The sequence below is a fragment of the Protobothrops mucrosquamatus genome, unplaced genomic scaffold, assembly GCF_001527695.2.
Source record: "Protobothrops mucrosquamatus isolate PMUCROS unplaced genomic scaffold, P.Mucros_1.0 scaffold4136, whole genome shotgun sequence".
Classification (NCBI taxonomy): Eukaryota; Metazoa; Chordata; class Lepidosauria; order Squamata; family Viperidae; genus Protobothrops; species Protobothrops mucrosquamatus.
This window is the reverse complement of record NW_015390064.1, coordinates 52,462-80,311: the sequence shown is the minus strand read 5'-3', so window position 1 is coordinate 80,311 and position 27,850 is coordinate 52,462. Positions and strand designations below refer to the sequence as shown.

At 50.4% G+C, this 27,850-nt stretch overlaps 1 protein-coding gene across 1 annotated transcript in view; it reads left to right on the top strand.

The window, feature by feature from the left end:
• DHX30 (DExH-box helicase 30) overlaps positions 1 to 25,648 on the top strand; it is a 32,466-nt gene extending 6,818 nt beyond the window's left edge. The window contains exons 2-19 of the mRNA XM_029286580.1: positions 2,432 to 2,560; positions 3,218 to 3,328; positions 3,715 to 4,076; positions 5,070 to 5,193; positions 5,304 to 5,453; positions 7,460 to 7,612; positions 10,519 to 11,337; positions 13,182 to 13,260; positions 15,591 to 15,695; positions 16,024 to 16,199; positions 17,645 to 17,851; positions 18,983 to 19,064; positions 19,145 to 19,338; positions 20,351 to 20,510; positions 21,416 to 21,573; positions 23,204 to 23,307; positions 23,391 to 23,530; positions 25,359 to 25,648. Of these exons, the coding sequence (XP_029142413.1) occupies positions 2,432 to 2,560; positions 3,218 to 3,328; positions 3,715 to 4,076; positions 5,070 to 5,193; positions 5,304 to 5,453; positions 7,460 to 7,612; positions 10,519 to 11,337; positions 13,182 to 13,260; positions 15,591 to 15,695; positions 16,024 to 16,199; positions 17,645 to 17,851; positions 18,983 to 19,064; positions 19,145 to 19,338; positions 20,351 to 20,510; positions 21,416 to 21,573; positions 23,204 to 23,307; positions 23,391 to 23,530; positions 25,359 to 25,594 (3,489 nt within the window). The 3' untranslated portion in view covers positions 25,595 to 25,648. The remainder of the gene's footprint in view (positions 1 to 2,431; positions 2,561 to 3,217; positions 3,329 to 3,714; positions 4,077 to 5,069; positions 5,194 to 5,303; positions 5,454 to 7,459; positions 7,613 to 10,518; positions 11,338 to 13,181; positions 13,261 to 15,590; positions 15,696 to 16,023; positions 16,200 to 17,644; positions 17,852 to 18,982; positions 19,065 to 19,144; positions 19,339 to 20,350; positions 20,511 to 21,415; positions 21,574 to 23,203; positions 23,308 to 23,390; positions 23,531 to 25,358) is intronic.
• Positions 25,649 to 27,850: the final 2,202 nt, after the last annotated feature.

Below are 27,850 nucleotides of genomic sequence, written 5' to 3'. Positions count from 1 at the left end.
GCGGGGACGCTCCCCGTCTCCCTCATCCGTAGACGCTCTGGCCGCGCGCTCTCTCTGCCCCCCCGTTCCTCCAGGCGCCGCGCGGGGACGCTCCCCCTCGTCCCCCTCGTCCGTAGACGCTCTGGCCCTGCTCTCCATCCCCGCTGTTCCTCCGGGCGCCGCGCGGGGCCGTTCTCCCTCTCCCCCCCCCTCCGCCGCCGCGGACGCTCTGGCCGCGCGCTCTCTCTGCCCCGGTTCTCCTGCGCTCCGCATGGCGGTTCCTTCCCGGCTCCTGCAGGCCTTCCTGCGCGGCGGCGGCGGCGGCGGCTCCTTCGCGGGGCTGATGGGCCCGTGGCGGTCCCGCTGCTACAGCCGGGTGGCCGGGACGGAGGAGGCGGCAGTGGAAATGGGCCGGGAGGGCGAGCCGGGGACCGGCGACCGAGGAGACGGCGAGGACGGCGCCTGCCTGCGGCTCTCGCCCCCCCGGCTGCCCCGGGGTAAGTGGGTGGGGGGTCTCCTGCCCCCCCTTTGGGCCAGGATCGGGGGGGGGAGGAATTCCCCCCGGGGGGTAAGTGGGCCCCCCCTTTGGGCCAGGATTGGAGGAATTCCCCCCCCCGGGGTATGGGTGGGAGTCCGATGCCCCCCCTTTGGGCCAGGATCGGGGGGAGGAATTCCCCCCCCGGGTTAAATGGGTGGGGGTCTCATGCCCCCCCTTTTGGGCCACGATCCGGGGGGGAGAATTTCCCCCCCCCGGGGTAAGTGGGTGGGGGTCTCATGCCCCCCCCTTTGGGCCAGGATCGGGGGAGGAATTCCCCACCCGGGGTAAGTGGGTGGGGGTCTCCTGCCCCCACCCTTTGGGCCAGGATGGGGGGGAGAATTTCCCCCGGGGTAAGTGGGTGGGGGTCTGATGCCTTCCCTTTGGGCCAGGATTGGAGGAATCCCCCCCCCGGGGTAAGTGGGTGGGGGGAGTCTGATGCCCCCCTTGGCCCAGGATTTGGGGGGCAATTTACCCCAGGGTAAATGGGTGGGGGTCTGATGCCCCCCTTTGGGCCAGAATCCGGGTAAAAAATGTACCCCGGGCTAAGTGAGTGGGGGTCTCATGGCCCCCCCTTTGGGCCAAGATTGGTGGCAGAAATGTGCCCTAGGGTAAGTGGGTGGGTGGGGGATCTCATGCCCCCCTTTGAGCCAGGATCAGGGGAGATTTCCCCGGGATAAGTGGGTGGGGGTCTGATTCCTTCATTTGGGCCAGAATTGGGGGGGGAAATGTACCCCAGGGTAAGTGAGTAGGGGTCTCATGACCCCCCCTTTCGGCCAAGATTCGAGGGACATTGTGCCCCGAGGTAAGTGGGGGATCCCACCTCCCCCTTTAGGCCAGATTGGGAGAGCATTATGTCCTGGTGTAAGTGGGGGGTCTCATCGCCTGGATCGGGGGGGAAATAAGCCCCAGGGCAAGTGGGTGGGGGTCTTATGCCCCCCCTTTGGGCCAGGATGGCTGAATGTGCCCCAGGGTAAGTGGGGTGCTCCCTTCAAGCCAGGATTGGGGTTGGGGGGTGTCTCATGCCCCTCCTTCGGACCAGGATTTGGGGTGCCTGTGCCCAAGGGTAAATGGATCGGGGGGGAAGGAAATATACCGACGGGTGGGTGGGGGTCTGATACCCTCCCTTTGGGCCAGGATTGGGGGGGAATTGCCCTAGGGTAAGTGGGGGTCTGATCCCCCACTTTTGAGCCACCATTGAGGGGCATTGTGTCCTGGGGTAAATAGGGGGTCACCTGCCCACCTTGGGCCAGGATTGGGGGGCATTATGTCCTGGGGAAATAGATTGGGGAGATGTGCCCCAGGATAAGTGAGGGGTCTGATGCCCCCCTGGGCCAGCATTGAGGGGGGCATTATGTCATAGGATCGGGGAGGGAATGTATCCACAGGTAAGTGGGGGTGCTGACCCCCCCTTTGTGCCAGGATTGGGGGAGGAACTGTTGGGTCACGAAACATCTGTAAGAAAACTACCAAACCTCAGAGAGCACCAAGGAACCCCTACTTTTCCCTCTCCTCCCCCTCCACACACCCTACTCCCTTCTACCACTGAGGTTGTTCCCTAGTTGGGTCACAAAACATCAACCCCCAACCTCAGAGCACCAAGGACCCCTCCTCTTCTCCTCCTCCTCCCATTTTTCCTCCTCTCCACACACCCCACTCCCTTCTACCACTAATGACGTTTCCTAGTTGGGTCACGAAACGTCTGCGACAAAACCACTAAAATCTCAGGGGGGCACCCAGGACCCCCTAACTTAAGTTTAGCCTCACTTAACGTCTCACATCCTGAGCTTTTGCAGCTGGTTTTAACTAAAGGCCAGGCATCGCCGTCCCGTATATACACATTGCGCGGTACATTTGGAAAGCAACATTTTGGCGACCGCAACAGCACCCTCCGTTTTGTCCTGTTTCATTGCAGAGACAAGAGATTTGCTGAAGGAATTCCCGCAGCCGAAAAACCTTCTCAACAGCGTCATCGGTCGGGCTCTCGGTATCTCCCATGCGAGGGACAAGTTAATCTACATCCATACCAACGGTCCGCGGAAAAAGGTAAATATTCCACATTCTGAATGCAGCAGTACGGGTAGTCCTCGACTTACGACAGTTCGTTTAGTCACCAAAGTTACGGCAGCGCTGGAAAAAAGTGACTTAGGACCATTTTTCACTTTTAACGACCATGATCAAAATTGCAACTGGCTCGTATTTACAACGGTCGCAGAGTCTCCGGGGTCCCGTGATCCTTTTTTGTGACCTTCCGACGAGCAAAGTCAACGGGAGGGAGACAGATTCACTTAACAACTGTAGGACTCGCTTAAGAAATGTGGTGATTCGTTTAACAATTGTGGTGAGAAAGGTTGTAAGTCGGGGCAAAACTGACTGAACAAATTTGTCCCATAGCCGCGAAATGTGGGGATCAGTAGTAGTCTTATGTCGAGGAGTCGCTGTGGTTTGTTTGCTTGACCGCTTTGTGTCATGGCTTAACGACTGCAGTGGGGAGGCTCTTTTACAGTCGTACGTTGAGGACGAAAGGTACTTTGACTATTTTCTTTGACGACTTAACGACTGCAGCGGGGAGACTCTTTTATAGTTGAGGACGAACGGTAGTTTGACCATTTTCTGTCACGACAACGACTGCAACGGGGGGGGGCCTTCTACAGTCGTAAATCGAGGACGAACGCTTCAGGCTGGCTCTCTTTCTCTCTACAGAAAGTCACGCTGCTCATCAAGTGGCCCAAGAATGTCGAAGTGGAAGGCTATGGGGCCAAGAAGATCGACGCGGAGAGACAGGCCGCAGCGGCCGCTTGCCAGCTGTTCAAGGTGCAGCTTTCAGTGCGGGTTTTGCACCCTTTTCGTCGCCCGGTCACAATTTTCACTTAGCGGGACTTAAAATGCTGCAGGGATGGTTACAACACTTAGCAATGGAGAGCAAGGACCCCACAATCCTCCTCCTCCTCACAAACCCCCTCCCTTCTAGCACTGATGATGTTCCCTCCTCCTTTTCCTCTGCCTCCTCTTCCTCACAAACCCTCCTCCCTTCTAGCCCTGATGACGTTCCCTAGGTTGGCTACGAGACGTCTGCCCGAAAACCACCAACCTCTGAGAGCGCCAGAGCTCTCCCGCACTCGTCCTCCATGTATCCCCTCCGAAGCTTTTTCTCCTTCCTTCTCACTTTCTCTCTCTCTCTCTCTCTCTCCCTTCTCCAGGGTTGGGGCTTGTTGGGACCCCGCAACGAGCTCTTCGACGCGGCGAAGTACCGCCTGCTCGCCGAGCAGCTGGGCTGCGCCGCCGACCGGAAGTGGTTCTCCGAAAGCCACTGGCGGTCGAAATCGGGGCCATCCCTGGCTGACCTCTCGACCTGCTGGCGGCGGATGGAGCCCGAGGACCCCATGCAGCCCCTGGAGCACAGCCCCCCTCTCCCCAAACCCATCCGAAATGAGGAATTGGAGGAGGGGGAGCTGGAGGAGGGGGAGCTGGAGGAGGGGGAACTGGAAGAGGACGCCATTGAGGTGCATAACGGCATCTCCGTGTCGCGACCGGGAGCCCAGACGCCGCCCAGGGACCTGAGGTACGACGTCGGTACGCCTTGGGCTTGGGTGGCTGGGTGAGGGTCTCTCTTGGGAGGGTCTGGCTTCCATCTTGACAAGGTCAAGTCCTGGACTTACAACGGTTCATTTAGTGACCGAAGCAACGACGAAACTGGAAAAAGTGACTTAGACACATTCAGTGACCGAAATTACACCGACACTGAAAAAAGTGACTTGGCATCCCCTCAGTCCGATGATCAAAATTCCGACGCTTGGCAAATGACTTGTACTTATGACGGTCGCAGCGTTCTGGCGGGGAGCGTCCCATGATCCCGTTTGGCAACCTTCGGGACGATCAGAGTCAATGGGGGGGAGCCAGATTTCGCTTCCCAACGATGTGACTTCAATTAACTGCAGGGATTCACTTAACGCCATTGGCAAGGAAGGTCGTAAAATGGAGCCGAACTCGCTTCACAAAAAAATGTCTCGCTTAGCAGCTGGGCTCGGTTGCGGTTGTAAGCCGAGGACTAACCTGTAGGGCTTGCAAGTTGGGGTGTTCTTCGGCGTGCGACTACGTTAGGTCACTTGCAGGAGAGACCCTAACCCAACCATAACAGAGGCTGGAATTTCCGTCATAAAGCAGGACGCTCATGGATGCAGGTGCTGATCTGACCGCTAGTTGGTTTTAACAATGGTGGCCGTCCTTAAGCGAGTGCCCCCAATTGTTAATGGTTGTGCGGCCCTTCGGCAATCCCTAAGCATCAAAGCCGATTGAACTACGGCTAGTCCTCTACTTAGACGACCACAGCTCAGTCCCCAATGTCCACCGCTCGAGAGCGAAAAACCTGTCGTATGGCACTTTTTCTCACCGATTCGGACACTCGCTAAACAAACGGTCGTAAGTCGAGGACTCCCTCCACGCTCACGGTCCTAAAGCCTAGGCACCGCCCTCTTATGGCAGCAACAGACCCTTTGCAGGGGGACCGAATCCCCGAGATACGACCGAGCGGTTGCCTCGTCTTTTCTCCGTACAGGGATGGACTCTCGATGGAGATGACGGATGACAACACCGCCCTGCGCGCCCTGACTCAGTTTCCCCTCCCGAAAAACCTCCTCGCCCAGGTCATCCAGATCGCCACCTCCTCCTCCACCGTCAAGGTGAGTTGCCATCTGAACCAGGTGTGTGTGTGTAGGTGTGTGTACATCGCTTTCGGCGAAAATCGGAGGACGTTAAAGCGTCTCTTCCCGACGTTTTGTCGTTCCGACAGGAATACATGCAGTTCCGGACCGTCGGCACGAAGACCAAGATCTGCAAACTGACCCTCCGCTGGCCCTGCCCCATGACCTTCGCGGCCAAGGGCCGTCGCAAAGTGGAAGCGGAGAACAAGGCCGCGGCGCTGGCCTGCCAGAAGTTGAAGGTGAGTGGCGAGACAGGAGCCGCAGCGCGTGAACAGCGTTCCGCGGGGCCCTGCGGTGGCTGAGTTTTATTTAGCCTGTGATGGTGGGAACGTGGCGATTTTTCATTTTATTTTTTTGTTCATTTGATTTTAATTTAGCGTCAGACATCGACAGAAGTCATGTGATCACTGATAGACAAATTTAGTTTCAATAAAACGTTACCATATATAGACAGTCAAGTACATATATACATTTACATTTGTATACGTATATCTGTACGTGTCTATATTTAGCAATATCTGTATATTTAGATACTGTATATATATATGTGTATTATCGCTCTGTCAAACTAGATATATATATATATATAGATATCTATGTAATTGTAGTTAGATATATCTATAAGATATCTATATTTAGATATGTATATTTAGATATCTAAATCTTATCTAATCCATCTGTATTCAGATATATATTTAGATCTATCATTAGATGTCTTTATCATATATCTATCTCTAGATATTAATCTAATCTATATTTAGATATACATCTAATTAGATATATCTTTTTATCTATTTAGATATATCTATCTCTAGATATTTATATACATCTTTATAATTAGATATCTAGAAGATATATAGTATCTCTATTTAGATATCCTATCATCTATCTAACTCTATTTAATCTATATTTAGATATCTATCTACAATTACTGTATACAAATTTAGTTTAAATAAAACAGTATAGACAGACACGTACATATATACAAATATATGTATATATATGTATATGTACACTGTGTGTGTGTGTGTGTGTATTATCGATCTGTCAAACTAGCAATATATCTACTTAGATATCATCTATCTAAGATATCTATATCTATTTAGGAGGTTGGACTAGATGACCTCCAAGGTCCCTTCCAACTTTATTACTACTACTACTACTACTATTATTATCTATATCTAATCCAATCCATCTGTATTTAGATATATATTTAGATCTATCATTAGATATCTATATCTATTTATATATCTATCTCTAGATATTTATCTAATCTATATTTAGATATTTATCTAATCTATATTTAGATATACATCTAATTAGATATCTTTCTATTTATCTATTTAGATATTTACATATATTTAGATAATTTTTAATTAGATATATAGTATCTCTATTTAGATATCCTATCTAATCTATTATCTATCTATATTTAGATATCTTCCTATCTATAATTAGATATATGTGTATCTATTTAGATATATATCTCTATAATACAAAATATTATAGAATTACAGAATATTACAGAATATTAGAGGACATTACGAAATATTACAGAATTTTACAGAATTACAGAATATGACAGAATTTTACAGTTAACAGAATTTTACAGGATATTACAGAACTGCAGAATATTACAGAATATTACAGAATTACAGGATATTACCAAATATTATAGAATTGCAGGATATTACAGAATATTACAAACTTACAGGATATTACCAAATATTACAGAATTTTACCAAGTTACCGAATATTATAGAATTACAGGATATTACCAAATATGGAATTGCAGGATATTACAGAATATTACAAAATTACAGGATATTACCGAATATTATGGAATTGCAGAATTTCAGGATATTACCGAATGACAGAATTTTACCGAGTTACAGAATATTACAGAATTACAGGATATTATAGAATTACAGGATAATACCGAATATTGCGGAATTACAGAATTTCAGGATATTATGGAAGTGCGCGATATTATCGATTTACCGGGAAATGACATAAATATCTCCCCATGGACTCCTGGGCACTCCCATCTCCCAGCCCTTCCGGCTGCTAGCCTGAATTACCGATTACCAAATCGCAGAATATTACCGAATGATAGAACATTCCAGAATATTCCAGGATATTCCAAATTGACCGTGATATTACCTCAAATCGCAGAATGTTACCATTTCCCCGTGGGTTCCCGGTCTCACCATGCTTCTCTCCCTCCCTCCCTCCCTCCCTCCAGAGTCTCGGCTTAGTGGACAAGAACAACAATCCGTTGAGTCACGCCATGTACAACATGACTTCCTTGCGGGAGCTGGGCGAGAACCAGCGGAAGCCCTGCCACATCAAAGTCCCCGAGGCCACGTTGCGCAAGATCGAGAACTACCTGAACCACGTAAGTCGGGCGGAGCGCCGAGGCCCGCCAGCCGAGGCGCCGCGGAGCCCCGAAACAATTGCGAAGGGGTAACGTTTCTGACGTGAGTTTTGGCCCCGTTTTATGACAGCTCGCCCCCCCCGCCCCAGCTGTTAAGTGGACCCCTGTGGTTGTGATGTCCATCACAACGGTCGTTAAGCGAATCCAGCTTGGGTGAGGTTGCGACGGTCGTTAAGTGTGAAGAACAGTCGTAAGTCCCTTTTTTCGGTGCCGTTGTAACTTAAGTCACTAAACGGACTGTTACAAGTCCGGGACGAGCTGAAACGGTCTCTAAATGGACTGTTATAAGCCTGGGTCTGTTGTAAGTCCTTGACTTAACGACCATAATTGAACCCAAAGTTTTTGCTGCTAAGTGAGACAGTCGTTAACTGAGCTGTGCCCCGTTTGATGACCTTTTTTGTCCCGGTCGTTACACACACACAATCAGAGTCACTAAATGAATCGTTGTATGTCAAGGATTACCTATATGTATCTACACACATAGACACAGACACAAGTAATTAGTCCCATTTTTTTCAACACCGTTGTAATTTCGAACACTCTCTAAACCAACTGTCATAAGTTGAGGACTACCTAGATATATTTACACACAAACACACATGTCACCTGACTGGGGATGCCACAGTGGTAATAAGGGTGAAAAACACACTTAAGTCCCTTTTTCCAGCGCTATTGTAACTTCAAATGGTCACTGAAGGAACTGTTGTGAGGAACACATATATGTGCGTGTGTGTAGTGCGTGTATATATGTTCATGTGTGTATGTGTTCATGTGTGTGTATATGTGTAGTGTGTGTATGTTCATGTGCGTATATGTGTTTAGTGTATATTTGTATGTTCATGTGTGCAGTGTATGTATGTTCATGTTTGTGTAGTGTGTATGTTCATGTGTATATATGTATGTTCATGTGTGTAGTGTGTGTATATATGTACATGTGTGTAGTGTGTATATATGTATGTTCATGTGTATATATGTGTGTAGTGTATATATGTATGTTCTTGTGTGTAGTGTATATATATATGTACATGTGTGTATATGTCTGCAGTGTGTATATATGTATGTTGGTGTGTATATGTGTGTAGTGTATGTATATATGTATGTTCATGTGTGTAGTGTGTACATATGTATGATCATGTGTATACGACACCAAGCTGGCAGGAATAGCCAACCCTCCAGAAGACAGGCTTAAGATACAGAAGGATCTGGACAGACTTGAACACTGGGCGCTATCTAACAAAATGAAATTCAAGGGTGAAAAAAGCAAGGTTCTACATTTAGGCAAGAAAAACCAATTGCACAAGTACAGCATAGGTGGCACCTTGCTCAATAGTAGTAACTGTGAGAGGGACCTCGGAGTCCTAGTGGACAATCACTTAAATAGGAGCCAGCCGTGTGCTGCAGCTGCCCAAAAGGCCAACACAGTGCTAGGCTGCATTAACAGAGGGATAGAATCAAGATCACGTGAAGTATTAATACCACTTTACAATGCCTTGGTAAGGCCACACTTGGAATGCTGCATCCAGTTTTGGTCACCGCGATGTAAAAAAGATGCTGAGACTCTAGAAAGGGTGCAGAGAAGAGCAACAAAGATGATTAGGGGACTGGAGGCTAAAACATATAAGGAACGGCTGCTGGAATTGGGTATGTCTAGTTTAATGAAGAGAAGGACGAGGGGGGACAGGATAGCAGTGTCCCAATATCTCAGGGGCTGCCCCAAAGAAGAGGGAGTCAAGCTATTCTCCAAAGCGCCTGAAGGCAGGACAAGAAGCAACGGGTGGAAACCGATCAAGGAGAGAAGCAACCTAGAACTAAGGAGAAACTTCCTGACAGTGAGAACAATTAACCAGTGGAACTACCTGCCTCCAGAAGCGGTGAATGCTCCAACACTGGAAGTTTTTAAGAAGAGACTGGACAGCCATTTGTCCGAAATGGTGTAGGGTTTCCTGCCTGAGCAGGGGGTTGGACTAGATGACCTTCAAGGTCCCTTCCAACTTTACTATTATTATTATTATATATGTGTAGTGTATATATGTATGATCTTGTGTGTAGTGTATATATATGTGTACATGTGTGTATATGTCTGCAGTGTGTATATATGTATGTTTGTATATGTGTAGTGTGCGTATGTTCATATGTGTATATATGTGTGTTCATGTGTGTATATATGTGTGTATGTGTAGTATATGTGTGTGTAGTGTGTGTATATGTATATGTGTGTAGTGAGTGTATATATGTACATGTGTGGATATGTAGTGTGGATATGTACATGTGTGGATATGTGTTATATATATATGTTCACGTGTGTGGATATGTGTGTGTGTATGTAATGTATGTATGTATACACACACACACACACACAAACACAAACAAACAAAAACACACATCACCTGAATGGAGATGCTACACCGGTCGTAAGAGTGAAAAACGGTTTCCAGTCCCTTTTTCCAGGGCCTTCTAACTTCGAACTGTCGCTAAACAAACACACACACACACACACACACACAAGCCACCCAACTGTGGGGATGCTGCAACGGTCGTGAGGCCTTTTCAGCACCGTTGTCGCTTCAAATGGTCACTAAACGAACCATCATTGTAAGTCGAGCACCACCTACCTCTATCCACACACACACACAAACGAGTCGCTTGATTGTGGGGGTGCGGCAACGGCCGTGAGGCACGGTTGTCACTTCAAACAATCACTAACCGAACGCTCGTAAGTCGACGACTAACCTGTCTCAGAGACGGGACAAACAACCCCGTAGCCCTCCGGTGTATTGACTCTCTCTTCCGGCCCGTTGGGCGTGGGGGGATGGCTGGCACGTTGCAAGCGGATCCCTCCCCAAAGCCCTCTTGTCCGCTTTCCGCAGTATCCCGTCGACTCCCGGGAGTCCCGGCCGCGCCTGGCGGACGACGTGATGAACCTGAGCAAGGAGAGCAGCGGCGCCCTGAGCGACGCCATCACGGGGAAAACCTACCTCCCGCTCTCCGAATCGGAAGAGCTGCGCCTCAGCCAGAACCTGCTGGCCCTCTGGAAACGGCGGGGCAACCTGTGGCCCGACAGCCCCTCCCTGCCCGTGGACTCCCACAAGGAAGCCATCCTCTCGGCCGTGGAGCAGCACCCGGTGGTGGTCATCGCCGGCGACACCGGCTGCGGGAAGACCACCCGGATCCCTCAGCTCTTGCTGGAACACTACCTGCTGGAAGGGCGCGGCGCCCAGTGCAACGTGGTGATCACCCAGCCCCGCCGGATCAGCGCCATCTCGGTGGCCCAGCGCGTGGCCCAGGAGCTGGGCCCCAGCCTGCGGCGCAACGTGGGCTACCAGGTGCGGCTGGAGAGCAAGCCGCCGGCCCGGGGCGGCGCCTTGCTCTTCTGCACCGTGGGCATCCTGCTGCGGAAGCTGCAGGGCAACCCCCGGCTGGAGGGGGTCAGCCACGTGATCGTGGACGAGGTCCACGAGCGGGACGTCAACACCGACTTCCTGCTGATCCTGCTGAAGGGGATCCAGAAGCAGAACCGGCAACTGCGCCTGGTTCTGATGAGCGCCACGGGGGACAACCAGCGTTTCTCGGAGTACTTTGGCGACTGTCCGGTGGTCAAAGTGCCGGGCTTCATGTATCCGGTCAAGGAGTACTACCTGGAGGATATGATGGCCATGCTCGGCCGGCATCGGCACTACGAGATCAAGGTGAGCGGGGCACGCGAGCGATCTGGAAGGGGAAGGGTGGGGGACCCGTGGCCAGGTGCGTGGAAAACGGGCAACCGACAGCTCAGGACTGATCCGGATAGAAAGAAAGAAAAAAAGGGAAGAAAGGAAGGAAGGAGACAGATAATAGACAAATAGATAGAGGTAGAGAGTTACAAATAAAGATGGACAGAAAGATACATAGATATGGGCGGGTGGATGGATGGGTAGATAATGGATAGAGAGGGATAGAGAGATCAAAATAAAGACAGATGGAGATAAATAGATATGGATCGATGGATGGTAGATAATGGATAAATAGGGATAGAGATAAAAATGACGGAGATATGGGTGGATGGATGGATGGGTAGATAATGGATAAATAGGGATAGAGAGATCAAAATAAAGAGATAAATAGATATGGATGGATGGATAATGGATAATGGATAAATGGGGATATAAAAATAAAAAGATGGAGATAAATAAATGATGGATGGGTAGATAAGGGAAAAATAGGGATAGATCAAAATAAATAGATATGGATGGATGGGTAGATAATGGATAAATAGGGATATAGAGATAAAAATAAAGACAGATGGAGATAAATAGAGATGGATGGATGGATGGATGGATGGGTAGATAATGGATAAATAGGGATAGAGAGATCAAAATAAAGAGATATGGATGGATGGGTAGATAATGGATAAATAGGGATATAAAAATAAAGAGATGGAGATAAATAGATGATGGATGGGTAGGTAAGGGATAAATAGGGATAGATCAAAATAAATAGATAAATATGGATGGATGGGTAGATAATGGATAAATAGATAGGGATAGAGAGATCAAAATAAAGACGGAGATAAATAGAGATGGATGGAGGAAGGGTAGATAATGGATAAATAGATAGGGATAGAGAGATCAAAATAAAGAGATGGAGATAAATAGATATGGATGGATGGATGGATAGGTAGATAATGGATAAATAGGGATAGATCAAAATAAAGACAGATAAATAGATATGGATGGATAGGTAGATAATGGATAAATAGAGGGATAGAGAGATCAAAATAAAGACAGATGGAGATAAATAGAGATGGATGGAGGAAGGGTAGATAATGGATAAATAGATAGGGATAGAGAGATCAAAATAAAGAGATGGAGATAAATAGATATGGATGGATGGAGGAAGGGTAGATAATGGATAAATAGAGGGATAGAGAGATCAAAATACAGATGGAGATAAATACATATGGATGGATGGATGGATGGAGGAAGGGTAGATAATGGATAGAGGGATAGAGAGATCAAAATAAAGACAGATGGAGATAAATAGATATGAATGGATGGATGGAGGAAGGGTAGATAATGGATAAATAGAGGGATAGAGAGATCAAAATAAACACGGAGATAGAGATGGATGGAGGAAGGGTAGATAATGGATAAATAGATAGGGATATAGAGATCAAAATAAAGACAGATGGAGATATGGATGGATGGATGGATAAATAGGGATAGATTGAAATAAAGACAGGGAGATTAATAGATATGGATGGATGGATGAATAGGTAGGTGGGTAGATAATAGATAAATAGGGATAGATCGAAATAAAGAGACGGGGGAGACCAATAGAGATGGATGGATGGATGGATAACGGAGAAACGGCTAAGGATAGAGAGATCTAAAGACAAGACGGAGATGAACCGGACCAAAACTCCTGTAACCCGTGTCTCGCTTAGCAGCGGGAACTTTGAGCTCGGTCCTGGTCGTAAGTCGAGGATTACCTGCCCCGTCACTGTCTCTCTCTCTCTCTCTCTCTTCTCCCCCCTCCACACACACCCCCCCAGCAATCGGACGACGAGTGTGTCCTGGATCTCGAGCTGATCGCCGATCTCATCCTTCAGATCGATGCCCACGGAGAACCAGGTGGGTGGGAGTCCCTCTGTCTCCACACACACCCCCACGTGCCGCTCAAGCTCGTTGGGTTGGCCGTAGAAGTGGATCCAACCGGGTTTTGCCGGGGGGGGGTGGAGGCTCGCTTTGCTTTGGGGTGGGGGAATTAACCGATGACGGTTAATTCAGCCAAGGGGTCTTCCAACTTGGCCCTTTTATGACTGGTGGACTTTAACTCCCAGAATTCCTCAGTCGGCCATTTTGATGAAACTGCGGGCTTGGATCCAGACTCTCAGGGGTCTTCCAACTTGGCCCTTTCCTGACTGGCGGACTTCAACTCCCATGATTCCTCAGTCGGCCATTTTGATGAACCTGCGGGCTTTGATTTCCTCCCTCCCTCCCTCTCTTTTTCTTCCTTCGTCCCTCTTTTCCTTCCTTCCTTTCTTCCTGTCTCCCTCACTCCTTTTTTTCCTTCCTCCCTTCCTCTCTCCCTCCCTGCCTCTTTCCTTCCTCTCTCCCTCCTTCCCTCTCTGGTCATTCCTCCCTCCCTCCTTTCTTTTTTTCCCTTCCTTCCTCCCTTGCTTCCTTCCTTTCTTCCTGTCTCCCTCCCTCCCCTCTTTTTCTTCCTTCCTGCCTCCGTCCCTCTTTTCCTTCCTCCTTCCTTCCTCCCTNGATAGAGAGATCAAAATAAAGAGATGGAGATAAATAGATATGGATGGATGGAGGAAGGGTAGATAATGGATAAATAGAGGGATAGAGAGATCAAAATACAGATGGAGATAAATACATATGGATGGATGGATGGATGGATGGAGGAAGGGTAGATAATGGATAGAGGGATAGAGAGATCAAAATAAAGACAGATGGAGATAGATATGAATGGATGGATGGAGGAAGGGTAGATAATGGATAAATAGAGGGATAGAGAGATCAAAATAAACACGGAGATAGAGATGGATGGAGGAAGGGTAGATAATGGAGAAATAGATAGGGATATAGAGATCAAAATAAAGACAGATGGAGATATGGATGGATGGATGGATAAATAGGGATAGATTGAAATAAAGACAGGGAGATTAATAGATATGGATGGATGGATGAATAGGTAGGTGGGTAGATAACAGATAAATAGGGATAGATCGAAATAAAGAGACGGGGGAGACCAATAGAGATGGATGGATGGATAACGGAGAAACGGCTAAGGATAGAGAGATCTAAAGACAAGACGGAGATGAACTGGACCAAAACTCCTGTAACCTGTGTCTCGCTTAGCAACGGGAACTTTGAGCTCGGTCCTGGTCGTAAGTCGAGGATTACCTGCCCCGTCACTGTCTCTCTCTCTCTCTCTTCTCCCCCCTCCACACCCTCCCCCCCCAGCAATCGGACGACGAGTGTGTCCTGGATCTCGAGCTGATCGCCGATCTCATCCTTCAGATCGATGCCCATGGAGAACCAGGTGGGTGGGAGTCCCTCTGTCTCCACCCCCCCCACGTGCCGCTCAAGCTCGTTGGGTTGGCCGTAGAAGTGGATCCAACCGGGTTTTGCCGGGCGGTGGAGGCTCGCTTTGCTTTGGGGTGGGGGAATTAACCGATGACGGTTAATTCAGCCAAGGGGTCTTCCAACTTGGCCCTTTTATGACTGGTGGACTTTAACTCCCAGAATTCCTCAGTCGGCCATTTTGATGAAACTGCGGGCTTGGATCCAGACTCTCAGGGGTCTTCCAACTTGGCCCTTTCCTGACTGGCGGACTTCAACTCCCATGATTCCTCAGTCGGCCATTTTGATGAACCTGCGGGCTTTGATTTCCTCCCTCCCTCCCTCTCTTTTTCTTCCTTCGTCCCTCTTTTCCTTTCTTCCTGTCTCCCTCACTCCTTTTTTTCCTCTCTCCCTCCCTGCCTCTTTCCTTCCTCTCTCCCTCCTTCCCCCTCTGGTCATTCCTCCCTCCCTCCCCTCTTTTTTTCCCTTCCTTCCTCCCTTGCTTCCTTCCTTTCTTCCTGTCTCCCTCCCTCCCCTCTTTTTCTTCCTTCCTGCCTCCGTCCCTCTTTTCCTTCCTCCTTCCTTCCTCCCTCCCTCCCTTCCTCCCCCCTTTTACTTCCTTCGTCCCTCTTTTCCTTCCCTCCTTCCTTCCTTTCTTCCTGTCTCCCTCCCTCCCCTCATTTTCTTCCTTCCTGCCTCCTTCCCTCTTTTCCTTCCTCCCTTCCCCCTTTTACTTCCTTCGTCCCTCTTTTCCTTCCTGTCTCCCTCCCTCCCCTCTTTTTCTTCCTTCCTGCCTCCGTCCCTCTTTTCCTTCCTCNCCCCCCCCCTCAAATCCCACTTTTATGAAACGGGACGTCCCGTTTTTTCCCCCCTCTCTCTCTTTCCAGGCGGCATCCTCTGTTTCCTTCCCGGCTGGCAGGAGATTAAAGGGGTCCAGCAGCGTCTTTTGGAAATCCTCGGGTCCCACAACAGCCGCTACCTTATCTTACCAGGTGAAACTAATACGCCGTCCGTTGCTCTCCGGGGCAGGCTGGGAGCCAAGGCCGGCGGGAACGATTTCGGCCGTTCTATCCAGAAAGGGGCGTTTCTTTTTCTGGTCGAAAAGTTGGCGAGCGCCACAACGCCTATCCGGAAACGGGTGGGTTTTTTTCGGTCGAAACGGCGAGCGCCACAACGCCTATCCGGAAACGGGCGTTTTTTTCCCGGTCGATACGTTGGTGAGCGCTACGACGCCACTCCGGAGAAGGTGGGGAAGACAAGAAGCCTAAAAGCTGAGATTTTTCTTCCTCTTCCTCCTCTTCCCCTCCCACCCCCGTTTAGTTCATTCCAACATCCCCATGATGGACCAGCAGAGCATCTTCCCCCGGCCTCCCGCCGGGGTCCGGAAAATCGTCCTGGCCACCAACATCGCCGAAACCTCCATCACCATCAACGACATCGTCCACGTGGTGGACAGCGGGACCCACAAGGAGGAGCGCTACGATCTGAAGACCAAGGTTTGAGCCTGAAGAACCAGGGTTAAGGATGCGGGGGGGCTCCTTCTCCTTCGGGGGGGCTTCCTGGCTCTTTTCGGAGAGCCCCAGGGGGTGGGGGAGAGAGGGCGGACTAGCTTGCTTCCTCCCGCTTGTGACGTCTCCAGCTAGGGTTAGGATGAGGGGTAGGGGTAGGTTTAAAATTAGGGATAGAATTAGGACTAGAGTTAGGATTAGATTTAAGGGTACGGGTTGGGGCTAGGGTGAACATTAGGGCTCAAGTTAAGCTAGGGTTAGGTTTAAGGTTAGGGTTAGAGTTAGGGTTAGGTTTCGGTTACGGTTGGGGTTAGTGTTAGGACTAGGGTTATATTTAGGGTTAGGGTTAGAGATAGGACTAAGGTTAGGTTTCGGGTTAGAGTTAGGACTAGGGTTAGATTAGGGTTAGGGTTAGAGTTAGGACTAGGATTAGGGTTTAGGACTAGGGTTAGGGTTAGGTTTCAGGTTAGGATTAGGGTAAGAGAAAAGACTAAGGTTAGAGTTAGGTTTAAGGTTAGAGTTAGGACTAGAGTTAGGATTAGGTTTAAGGTTAGGGTTAGAGTTAGGACTAGGATTAGGATTTAGGACTAGGGTTAGGGTTTAGGACTAGGGTTAGGGTTAGGTTTAAGGTTAGAGTTAGGACTAGAATTAGGATTAGGTTTAAGGTTAGGGTTTAGGACTAGGGTTAGGGTTAGATTTCAGGTTAGGATTCGGGTTAGAGAAAAGACTAAGGTTAGGGTTAGGTTTAAGGTTAGAGTTAGGGTTAGGGGTTAGGGTTACAGTTAGGTTTCAGGTTAGGGTTAGGTTTAAGATTACGGTTAAGACTAGGGTTAGGGTCAGAGTTAGGACTAGGGTTAGGGTTAAGTTTAAGGTTAGGGTTAGGGTTAAAGACTAAGGTTAGGGTTAGGGTTAGGTTTAAGGTTAGGACTAGGGTTAGGGTTAGAATTAGGACTAGGGTTTGGGTTAGAGTTATGAATTAGGGCTAAGGCTAGGACTAAGATTAGGTTTAAGATACGAATTAGGGCTAGGGGTTCGGTTAAAGTTATGCATTAGGACTGGGGTTAGGGTTAGGTTTAAGTTTAGGATTAGGGTTAACGCTACGGCTAGGGTTAGGTTTACGGGTTATGCCTAAGACTAGGTTTAGGGCTAGGATTCGGTTTAAGGCCTGAAGGGTGCTTGATTATCTGAAGCCAACCCCAGAAACCAACGCTCAATCCGAATAAAGCGGGAAGGGACCCAGGAGATCTTCCAGTCCATCCCCCTGCTCGAGCAGGAGACAAACAGATATCCAGTCTCTTCCTTAAAAAAAAAAACCCTCCAGTGATGGAGCACCCACCACGTCTGGTGGCCAGCAGTTCCCCTGGTTAATCGTCCTCGCTTCTTCCTTCGTTCCGGGTCGATTTCGTTTTCCATCCGTCTTCCCCTTCGCCCAGGTTTCGTGCTTGGAGACCGTCTGGGTGTCCAAGTCGAACGTCATCCAACGACGCGGCCGAGCCGGACGCTGCCAGTCGGGCTTCGCCTACCACCTCTTCCCTCGCAGCCGACTGGAACGCATGCCCACCTACCAGGTGCCCGAGATCCTACGCACGCCGCTGGAGAACCTGGTAGTCCAAACCAAGATCCACCAGCCGGAGAAGACGGTGAGCTGTCCGCCGAGACCGCGGAACGTGGGAATGGCACCAGGAGGGGATGGGGGGGGGGTTTCTGATATTTTAAGAGTCGCTTAACGCCAGGCGTACCTTACTAGTGTCTGCTCACAGCACAAAAGCCTTAACGGAATTACAGACGGACAGAGTTGGGAGGGACCTCGGGAGGTCATCTAGGCTGACCCCCTTGCTCGAGCAGGGGACCCTTACAGAATCGTGGAATGACAGAGTTGGGAGGGGCCCGGGAGGTCTTCTAGTCTGACCCCCACACACACACAAGCAGGAGACCCTTACACAGTCATAGAAGAATAGAGTTGGAAGGGACCCTGGAGGTCATCTAGTCCAACCCCCTGCTCGAGAGAGAATCATATTGGAAAGGATTCTGGAGGTCATCTAGTCCAACCCCCTGCTCAAGGAGGAGAGCCATACAGAATCACAGGATGAGAGTTGGAAGGGGCCCTGGAGGTCATCCAGTCCAACCCCCTGCTCAAGCAGGAGACCCTTGCAGAAGCATGGGATGACAAAGTTGGAAGGGACCTTGGAGGTCATCTAGTCCAACCCCATGCTCAAGCAGGAGATCCTTACAATCATATTAGAAGGGATCTTGGAGGTAGCCCAACCCCCTGCTCAAGCAAGAGATCCTTACACAATCATATTGGAAGGGATCTTGGAGGTCATCTAGTCCAACCCCCTGCTCCAGGAGGAGAGTCTTACAGAATCATAGGATGACAGAGTTGGAAGGCACCTTGGAGGTCATCCAGTCCAACCCCCTGCTCAAGCAGGAGACCCTTCCAGAATCATGGGATGACATCCAGTGGAGGTTGCCCCATCCCTGGAGGCTTTTCAGAAGAGGCCGGACGGCCGCTGGTCTGACATGGTCTCCTGCTTGAGCAGAGGGTTGGACTGGATGACCTCCGAGGTCCCTTCCATCTCTTGTCATTCTTTGATTCTGTTAAGGGTCCTCCTGCCTGAGCAGGGGGTTGGACTAAATGACCTCCAAGGACCCTCCCGCCTCTACCCTTCCATGATTCTGTAAGGATCTTGAGCCGGGGGTTGGACTAGAAGACCTCCGAGGTCCCTTCCAGCTCCGAAGGGAATTGAATTGCCCCTGGTTTTGGCTTGCAGGCCGTCGAGTTCCTCTCCAAAGCCCTGGACAGCCCCGACATCAAAGCGGTGGACGAGGCCGTCATCCTGCTGCAGGAGATCGGTGAGTTCCGGGGTGAAAACGGCCGACGGGTGTCTGTTCTCTTTCCACCTCTCCGTTCGCTCACGCCGAGTCCCTTCCAGGAGTGCTGGACCACCGAGAGGCTTTGACCACGCTGGGCAAGCGCCTGGCCCAGATCTCCACCGACCCCCGGCTGGCCAAGGCCATCGTGCTGGCCTCCATCTACCGCTGTATCCAGCCACTCCTCCTCATTGTCTCCTGCCTCACCCGGGACCCCTTCAGCAGCAGCCTGCAGAACCGTACGGAGGTGGACAAGGTGAGGAGCCCGCAGGGTTCTCGTCTCGAGCGCGGCCGGCGACCGAACTGGCTGCGTCTCCCCCACCGTCCTGCAGTTGAACTACAACAGGGGTCCCCAATCCGTGGGCCACAATCCACTCCTAGTCCACTGCCTACCGGCCACCAGGTCGAGCACGTGGCTGGCTGATGTGCCCACGTGCGCAGAGCCCCACTCAGGCATGCTTTGCTCGTGTTCGCCGCGTCGCTTGCGCGAGTGTCGCTGCAAGTGTGAGAGACATTTCTGGCCGCACTTGTTTGAGCGTCATGGGCGTTCACAGCCCTGCTTGCACGAGCATCATAGCTGTTCATGGTCCCACTCGTGCAACATGAGTGTCACGGGTGTTTGTGGCCCCACTTGCATAAACGTCACCATATCACGGAGATTTGTGGCCCTATTTGCGCAAGCGTCGTGGATGTTTGTGTCCCGACTCATGCGAGCGTTGCCGCATCACGGGCATTCGCACTCTCACTCGTACAAGCGTCGCCGCAACCTTCATGGGTGTTTGCAGCTCCATTAGCACGAGCTTCGTGGGTGTTCACGGCCCCACTCGCTTGAGCATCATCACTAGCATCACGGATGTTTTTGGCCCCACTCGTGGGACTGTCGCAGATATTTGTGTCCACACTCGCGCGAGCGTTGTGGGCGTTCACGGCCCCTCTCGCAGGAGCGTCGCCACGGGTGTCCTGGGCATTCACAGCATTTCTCGTGGGCATTTGTGACCCTGCTAGAATGAGTTGTGGGTGCTCGTGGGCCCACTCTCGCGAGCATTGCCACGGATTTCACAGGCGTTCGCAGCCCCACTCCTGCGAGGGTAACTGTGACCGTCATGGGCTTTCGCGGTCCCATTCGCACGAGCATTGTGGGTGTTCGCAGCCCCACACTTGTGCTCTCTGATCACTGTGAGCGTCAGTCAGTCGCAAAAGGTTGGACTAGAAGACCTCCAAGGTCCCTTTGGTTATTCTGTCTTTTCTTGCAATGGTTTCCCCCTTAGGCCAAGGCCGTTCTGAGTCGAGAGAGCGGCAGCGATCACCTGGCGTTCGTGCGGGCTGTGGCGGGCTGGGAAGACATCCTGCGGCGCAGAGACAGCCGTGCGCGTGACGACTATCTGCAGGATTATTCGCTCTACGCCCCGAGTTTGCGCTTTATCAACGGTGAGTAGCACGATCCTCGGAGCGGCGTCACCACCTCTCCGTCTTTTCTCCTTTTTTCCCCTTTTATCATTTTAAACTCATTTTTAATAACGACGATATAACCACGTTAACTAATGAATGTCTCGTTTATTCACTGTTTCGCCCGGTTCGTTGTAATCCACCGAAAGTCACTTTCCTTAAGGTGGGAGGCTATATAAATTTGTTTAATTAATAAATACAGCTGGCCCTCAATTATATTGGGAAAAAGAACAGAGGGAAAGAGAGAAAGAAGCAATTCTTAAGGAGGCAGACAAAAGTGACTTATGACAAGTCCTCGGCCTTATGACCGTCGTGTCATCAAAATCTGGCTAGAGCTAATCCTCGGCTTCATGACCAAAATTAACCCCGCGTTTCCGCTGCTAAACGAGACAGTTGTTCGGGGGGTTGCTCCATTTTACGACCGTCCTTACCCCCGTCGTTAAGTGAGTCACTGAAGTGGTTAAATTAGTCCCACGGTTGCTGGGTGCATCCGGCTTGCCCCGTTGACTTTGCTCGTCAGAAAGTCGCCAACGAGGATCACAGTGTCACCCGGGACACTGCAACAATCGTAAAATATGAGTCGGTTTCCAAGTGTCTGAATTTTGATCATGGGACCCCGGGATGCTGCGACCATTGTAAAGATGAGTCGGTTGCCAAGCGTCTGGATTTTGATCATGGGATTCTGGGCATGCTAGCACACTCAGTGTGAAAAACGGTCCGAAGTCCCCGTCTTTGAGGGCCGTTCCAACTTTGAACGGTCGCTAAGCAAACGGTTGTAATTCGAGGACTTCCCCTGTCTTTGGCAACCAGCCTGTATTGACGATATGCTCGCTGGGGAATTCTGGGAGTTAAAGTCCACTCTCTCTCTCTCTGTACCCCTCCCGCAGGCCTGGTGAAGCAGTTTTCCGAAAACCTCTACGAAGCCTACCTGGTCCCGACGCCTTCGGATTGCCTCTTGCCGTCCTCGGTGTGCAACCAGTACAGTGAGGAGGAGGAACTGGTGAAGGGGGTCCTGATGGCCGGGCTGTACCCCAACCTCATCCAGGTGTGTGTGTGTGTGTGAGAGAGAGAGAGAGAGAGAGGTTGTGGGACACTTCTGGGCTCCTTGGTGCTCTCCGAGCTGGGTGGTTTCCTTGCAGACGTTTCATGACCCAACTAGGGAACGTCATCAGTGCCAGAAGGGAGGGCAGTTTGTGGAGAGAGTCCAGCACATGGGTTTCCACCTCATGGAATGCTGTATCTAACAGGGTGCCTTAGGAGATCCCGAGGAATGTTGGGAAATAAGGAAGGGAGGGGTCTCTTTCACTTTTCCCTTAGAGCAAAAGCAAGGAAGGGGTAGTACCAATAGTAATAGGCGCCTTGGGTGCCATCCCAAAACAGTTGGAGCACCACTTGGACACCATCATCGGCATTGACAAATTCGCCATCAGTCAATTGCAAAAGGCGACCTTACTAGGTACCGCTTCCATCCTGCGACGAGATCTGTAATACCATCAAACATCCACATCTGCCCATCCCAGGTCCTCGGTAAGGACTCGATAGGTAGACAAAAATGCCAAATCCAGTCTGAACATCTGGCTGATTGTGCGATGATCAATAATAATAATGATGATGAAGAAGAAGAAGAAGAAGAAGAAGAAGAAGAAGAAGAAGAAGAAGAAGAAGAAGAAGAAGAAGAAGAAGAAGAAGAAAGAAGAAGAAGAAGAAGAAGAAGAAGAAGAAGAAGAAGAAGAAGAAGAAGAAGAAGAAGTAGTAGTAGTAGTAATAGTAGTAGTAGTAGTAGTAGTAGTTGGAAGGGACCTTGGAGGTCTTCTAGTCCAACCCCCTGCTCAAGCAGAAGATCCTATACCATTTCAGACAAGTGGCTGTCCATTTTCTCTTCTTAAAAACCTCCAGTGGTGTAGGATCTACAACTTCCTGTGGCAAGCTGTTCCACTGGTTAATTGTCCTCAGTGTCAGGAAGCTTCTCCTTAATTCCAGGTTGCACCTCTCCTTGATCGGTTTCCCTCCGCTGTTTCTTGTGCTGCCTTCTGGTGCTTTGGAGAATAGGTGGACCCCCTTCCTTCCTTCCTTCCTTCCTTCCATCCATCCATCCATCCATCCATCCATCCATCCTTTCTTCCATCCTTCCCACTCCTTTTCCTCTCATTCCTTCCTTGTTTCCTTCCAATCATCCATCCATCCATCCCTTCTTCCATCCTTCCTATCCCCCTTCCTTCCTTCCTTCCTTCCTTCCTTCCTTCCTTCCTTCCTTTCTTCCATTCTTCCTACCCCCCTTCCTTCCTTCCTTCCTGTCTTGTTTCCTTCTTCCTGTCTTCCCTCCCTCTCTCCATCCCTCCCTTCCTCCCTTGTATCCATCTATCCCACTCTATTTCCTGCCTTCCTGCCTTATAGGGCTGCAAGGGACCTTGGAGGTCATCTAGTCCAGCCCCCTGCTCAAGCAGGAGACCCTGTAGCATATCAGACGAGTGACTGTCCAGTCTCTTCTTAGAAATCCCCAGTGATGAAGCACCCACAACTCCCTGTGACAAGCCGTTTCACTGGTTAATTGTCCTCACTGTCAGGAAATGTCTCCTTAATTCCAGGTTGCTTCTCCCCTTGATTAGTTCCCGCGGACAGCTGTCAGTGTCGTATTATTGAACCGCCGTCAGTATATGTCCTTTTTATCTCCGCAGGTCCGGCAAGGGAAGGTGACCAGACAGGGCAAGTTCAAACCGAACAGCTATACATACCGGACCAAAGCGGGGACCGTCCTTTTGCACAAATCCACCATCAACAGGTAGGTCCCTCCTGGGGCGCCAATTTGTTCGCCAGATAGGCACGAGCCGACGCATGCGATATCCCTCGCTTTCTCCTCCGCAGGGAGTCCTCCAAGCTGTACAGCCGTTGGCTGACCTACTTCATGGCGGTCAAGTCCAACGGGGGCGTCTTCGTGCGGGACTCCTCGCAAGTACATCCGCTGGCGGTGCTGCTGATGACCGATACGGATGTCTACGTGCGGGGTGAGGAATCGGATCTCTGTCTCTCGGCTCATGTCCCGCGCTGTTGCCTAGAACAGAGCTTCCCAACCTTTTTGGGGTTTGTGGCCCAGAGCATGCGGGGGAACGGGGGTTAAGAAGGGATTGTTTTGTGGAGAGGGGGGTTGAACACATGTGCTCACACGGGCACAAACACCCATTGCTCACGTGAGCACTCGCAGCGACGCTCAGGAAAATGGTGCCACAAACACCCGCCACAGTCACAACGACGCTTGTGAAAATGGGGCCACAGATGCCTGCGACGCTCACATCAACGCTTCGGCAAGTGGGGCTGTGCATGCACGCGCATACGTCCATATCGGCGAGCCTTTCACACAGCCCAGTGGCCAATATGTTGGGAGCCCCTGGCCTCCCTCCCCCCCGGTCGCAGACAGTTGATTCTCTCCCCTCTCTGTCCCCCAAATAATGTTTTAATCACTCCCTCTCGGTGAGCTTCCTCGGTCTTTCCTACCTACAGGTACTCCTCCACTTACAACAGTTTGTTTACTGACTGAAGTTACAAACGGGACTGAAAAAAACGGGACTTGTGACCGTTTTTCACCCTCAACAGCCGTTGGTCACGAGATCAAAATTTAGACACTTGGCAAGTGGCTAACGTTTACGACGGTCGCAATGTCCCGGGGTCACATGATCCCCTTTTGGGACTTTCGACAGGGAAGTCGGATTCATTGTAACCACCCTTTGACTCACTTCACCGCAGGAAACGGTCGTAAAATGGTAAAACTCGGTTAACAAATGTCTCGAATTAGCAACGGGAATTTTGGGCCGTGATGTACGTCAAGGACTACCTGTACATTCCATTAGACATGGTTCAGGCTTTGCAGGCTCCCGCCAGCTGCCCACGTGTGTCAGAAAATGCTTTTTTGTTAGGTCAGTTTTTGCCCCATTTTACGACCTTCCCTCCTACGGTTTTTAAGTGAATCACTGCAGTTGTCAAGTTAGTAACACGGTGGTTAGGCGAACCCCATTGATGTTGCTTCTCAGAAAGTCGCAAAACGGGATCACGTGACCCCGGCACACTGCAACCGTCATAAATGTGAGTCGGTTGCCAAGCATTTGAATTTGAATCACATAATCCTGGGACATTCCGACCGTCACAAATATGAGTCGGTTGCCAAGCGTCTGAAGTTTGATTACGTCATCCTAGGACACTGCAACTGTCATAAGTACGAGTCAGCAACCGTAAATACGAGTCGGCAACAAGTGTCTGAATTTTGATCCCGGGACACTGCGACCGTCATAAATACGAGTCGTTTGCCAAGCGTCTGAATTTTGGTCCCGTGACCCCAGGACACTGCGACCGTCATAAATGCGAGTCGGTTGCCAAGCGTCTCAATTTTGATCACGTGACCCCGGGACACTGCGGCCGTCATAAATACGAGTCAGATGCCAAGCGTCTCAATTTTGATCCGGGACATTGAGACCGTGATAAATATGAGTCGGTTGCCAAGCATCTGAATTTTGATCCCAAGACAGTGCGACCGTCATAAATACGAGTCGGTTGCCAAGCGTCTGAATTTTGGTCCCGTGACCCCAAGGACACTGCGACCGACATAAATACGAGTCGGTTGCCAAGCATCTGAAGTTTGATCACATGATCCTGGGGATGCTGCATCGATTGTAAGTGTGAAAAACGGTCCTAAATCCCTTTTTCCAGTGCCGTTCTAGCGTGGGACGGTCGCTAAAGGAGCTGTCGTAAGTCGATAACATTTTTTAACAAAAAAATCAATTAATGTATAAGAATTCTCCTCAAGAACTGCCGCTTCACCTCTCTTTGTCCTTTCTTCCCAAGACGACGGCTGGCGGGCCACCATTTCCTTGGTCGACAGTGACCTACTGGTGCTGGAAGGCGACTCGTACACCATACGGCTCCTCCGCGACTTCCGGGTGGCGCTGTCCCGGATGGTGGAGACCTGCCTCTGTTACGAGATGGCGGCCATTCCTGGGGACCTCCACCACCAACACAGCCAGCTCTTGGACATCCTGGTGGACCTGCTGAAAGGCCCTTCGGCCAACTTTGGCGCCTAGGATTCTGGACCTGGGGACTTGTAATTTGTACAAAGATGTTGAGATATGTTTATTTAAATAAAGTTCTATTTATCCCTTGTGACGCCACTCTCATCCCAGAAGGTTCCCGGGGCTCGGCTCGCTGATGGTTGGCGCCACATCACCATGGTGGGAGACGCAGCGCCCCCCCGTATCTTCCTGCAAGCCAGTCGCACGCCCGGAGACCTCCGAGGACTGTGTGACAGATGCTCGGTCGCACGTCCGGAGACCTCCGAGGACATTGCGGCGAATGATCCTGGTTTACCCCTGTGCGTGCACCTCGCTGCGCCGACCTCGCGCCCGAGGACGGATTTTGTCCGCTCGTTCGAGAATGGGCAGCTGGCAGCGCCCTCAAGGCGCTCGAGATGGCGAGGCGAGGCGAACCTAACGTCGGGATACGAGAACGAGGGGGATCGCTCCTCCCCCACCCCACATTGTCAGAGGATAGGTTTATGGCAGCGTTCGGAAGACGATCATGCTCCTGTTTGATTCGGGGGGGGAGATGCTTCGTATTTTGTTCCCCGAATTCCTCGTCCTGGTGAGGAAGCCTCGGGCTCGCGCCAGGATTGTGCAACCAGGAGAAACACGTAGACGTCGCTGCGCCTGGGGTCATAACTAGCTTTCTGGAACTGGTTATGTTTCCCCAGGAACCGAGTTCCAGTTCAGTGCCCTGGAAGCCCCCTCCTCTGAAAATAAGGGTGTTGAGGTTACTTACCATTCTCGCGAGCCTGTTACCCTGGCTCTCGCGGATCCTCTTGCATGCCCGTTCCTCGGCTTCCTTGAGCCCGCCAGGCCTCACATCCGGGATGCACGGCACCCGTATCTCCCGATAGTGACCCCTGCACTACGTGGCAGATGCGTGACATCAGAAATGTGGGTGTGGATTGAAGGAGTTCGGACTCCACTGCCTCAGTTGGGACCACCCCCTTAATGAGGGAGGGGACTTGGGTAGAAAGAGGAGCTTGATCTCTCGGTCTTCAGAAACGACCTCGTTCTCTCGTCCAGAACGAGGCTGGCTGCCCTGTTATCCTTGATGCCGCCATCCTGGCTTGGGCGCCTAACCAGGATTTCCATGCAAATCTGGCGGAGAGAGGGGAGGTTGGGAAGTTAGGAGCAGGATCCCATCTCTCGGCACCTCTGCTCCCCCTCTCCTCCAGAAACGGGGTGTCCTGCCTTGCACACCCAATTTCGGACTCGAAGCGGCAACCGTTTCAGGAGAAGCGGCACTCCGCCGTTTGAACCGGGACTCCGTTTTGAGCCCCAAGGGCTGCTGGGAATATCCTCAAACGTATCTGTGACTCTCGATGCTCGGATAGGCCAGTGCTTGTTACTTGTCCTGCACCCTTTTTACGACCTAGATTAAAGCTAATAAATGGGGATTAAAAAGAAAAATCACCCGCTGGCTCGGCTCTTGTGTTGGGTGCGTTTGTCTCGTGTATGTGTGTGTCTGTGTGTTTTCTAACAAACAAGCCCATCTTATTATTATTTTTTCCCACCCTCGAGGAGATGCAAAACGTCCTCGATTTACGGAGTACGATTTACCACCTCAAATTGAGACCCCAATTTCCATCATAAGCGGGAAGTGGAGTCAGACCCGACTTTACCACCATTTTTACGGCGGTCCTTCAGCGAATCCCTGCCGTCGTGAAGCGAGTCCAGTCATTAAGCCAATCAGTGTAGTCATTCAGTGAATCCGGATATTTCTGGCCTAAAATTCACACAAAAGGTCACAACTTGGGCAGTCTTTCCTTAAATGCCAGCCGGTTGCCCGGTGCCCAAATTGTGATCGCTAAAGATGTTGCGATGGTCAGGTAGACACATGTTGTGAGTCGTAAGTCAAGGACTACCTGTATGTATTACATTGGATTAGAATAGTATGTCAAGAATTTGTAACTTTCCCGCTTTGAACAATTAGCTTTCCGGGTTTTTTAACGACACTTTCTGACTTGCTTTGACAAGCGGGAGAAGCATCAAATCTCACAAATACACAGTCGTCCTCGACCCCAATTTCGGTTATTAAGTGAAACATTAAGTGAACGTTGCCCCATTTTACGACCTTTCTTGCAGTGACTCAATGCAATTCTCAAGTTAGTAACAACAGTTGTTAAGCGAATAAGGTGTCCCAGGGTCATGTGAGCAACCGTCATGAATACGAGTCGGTTGCCAAACATCTGAATTTTGATCACATGACCCCGGGTAGCTGCAACCGTCATAAATACGAGTCGGTTGTCAAGCGTC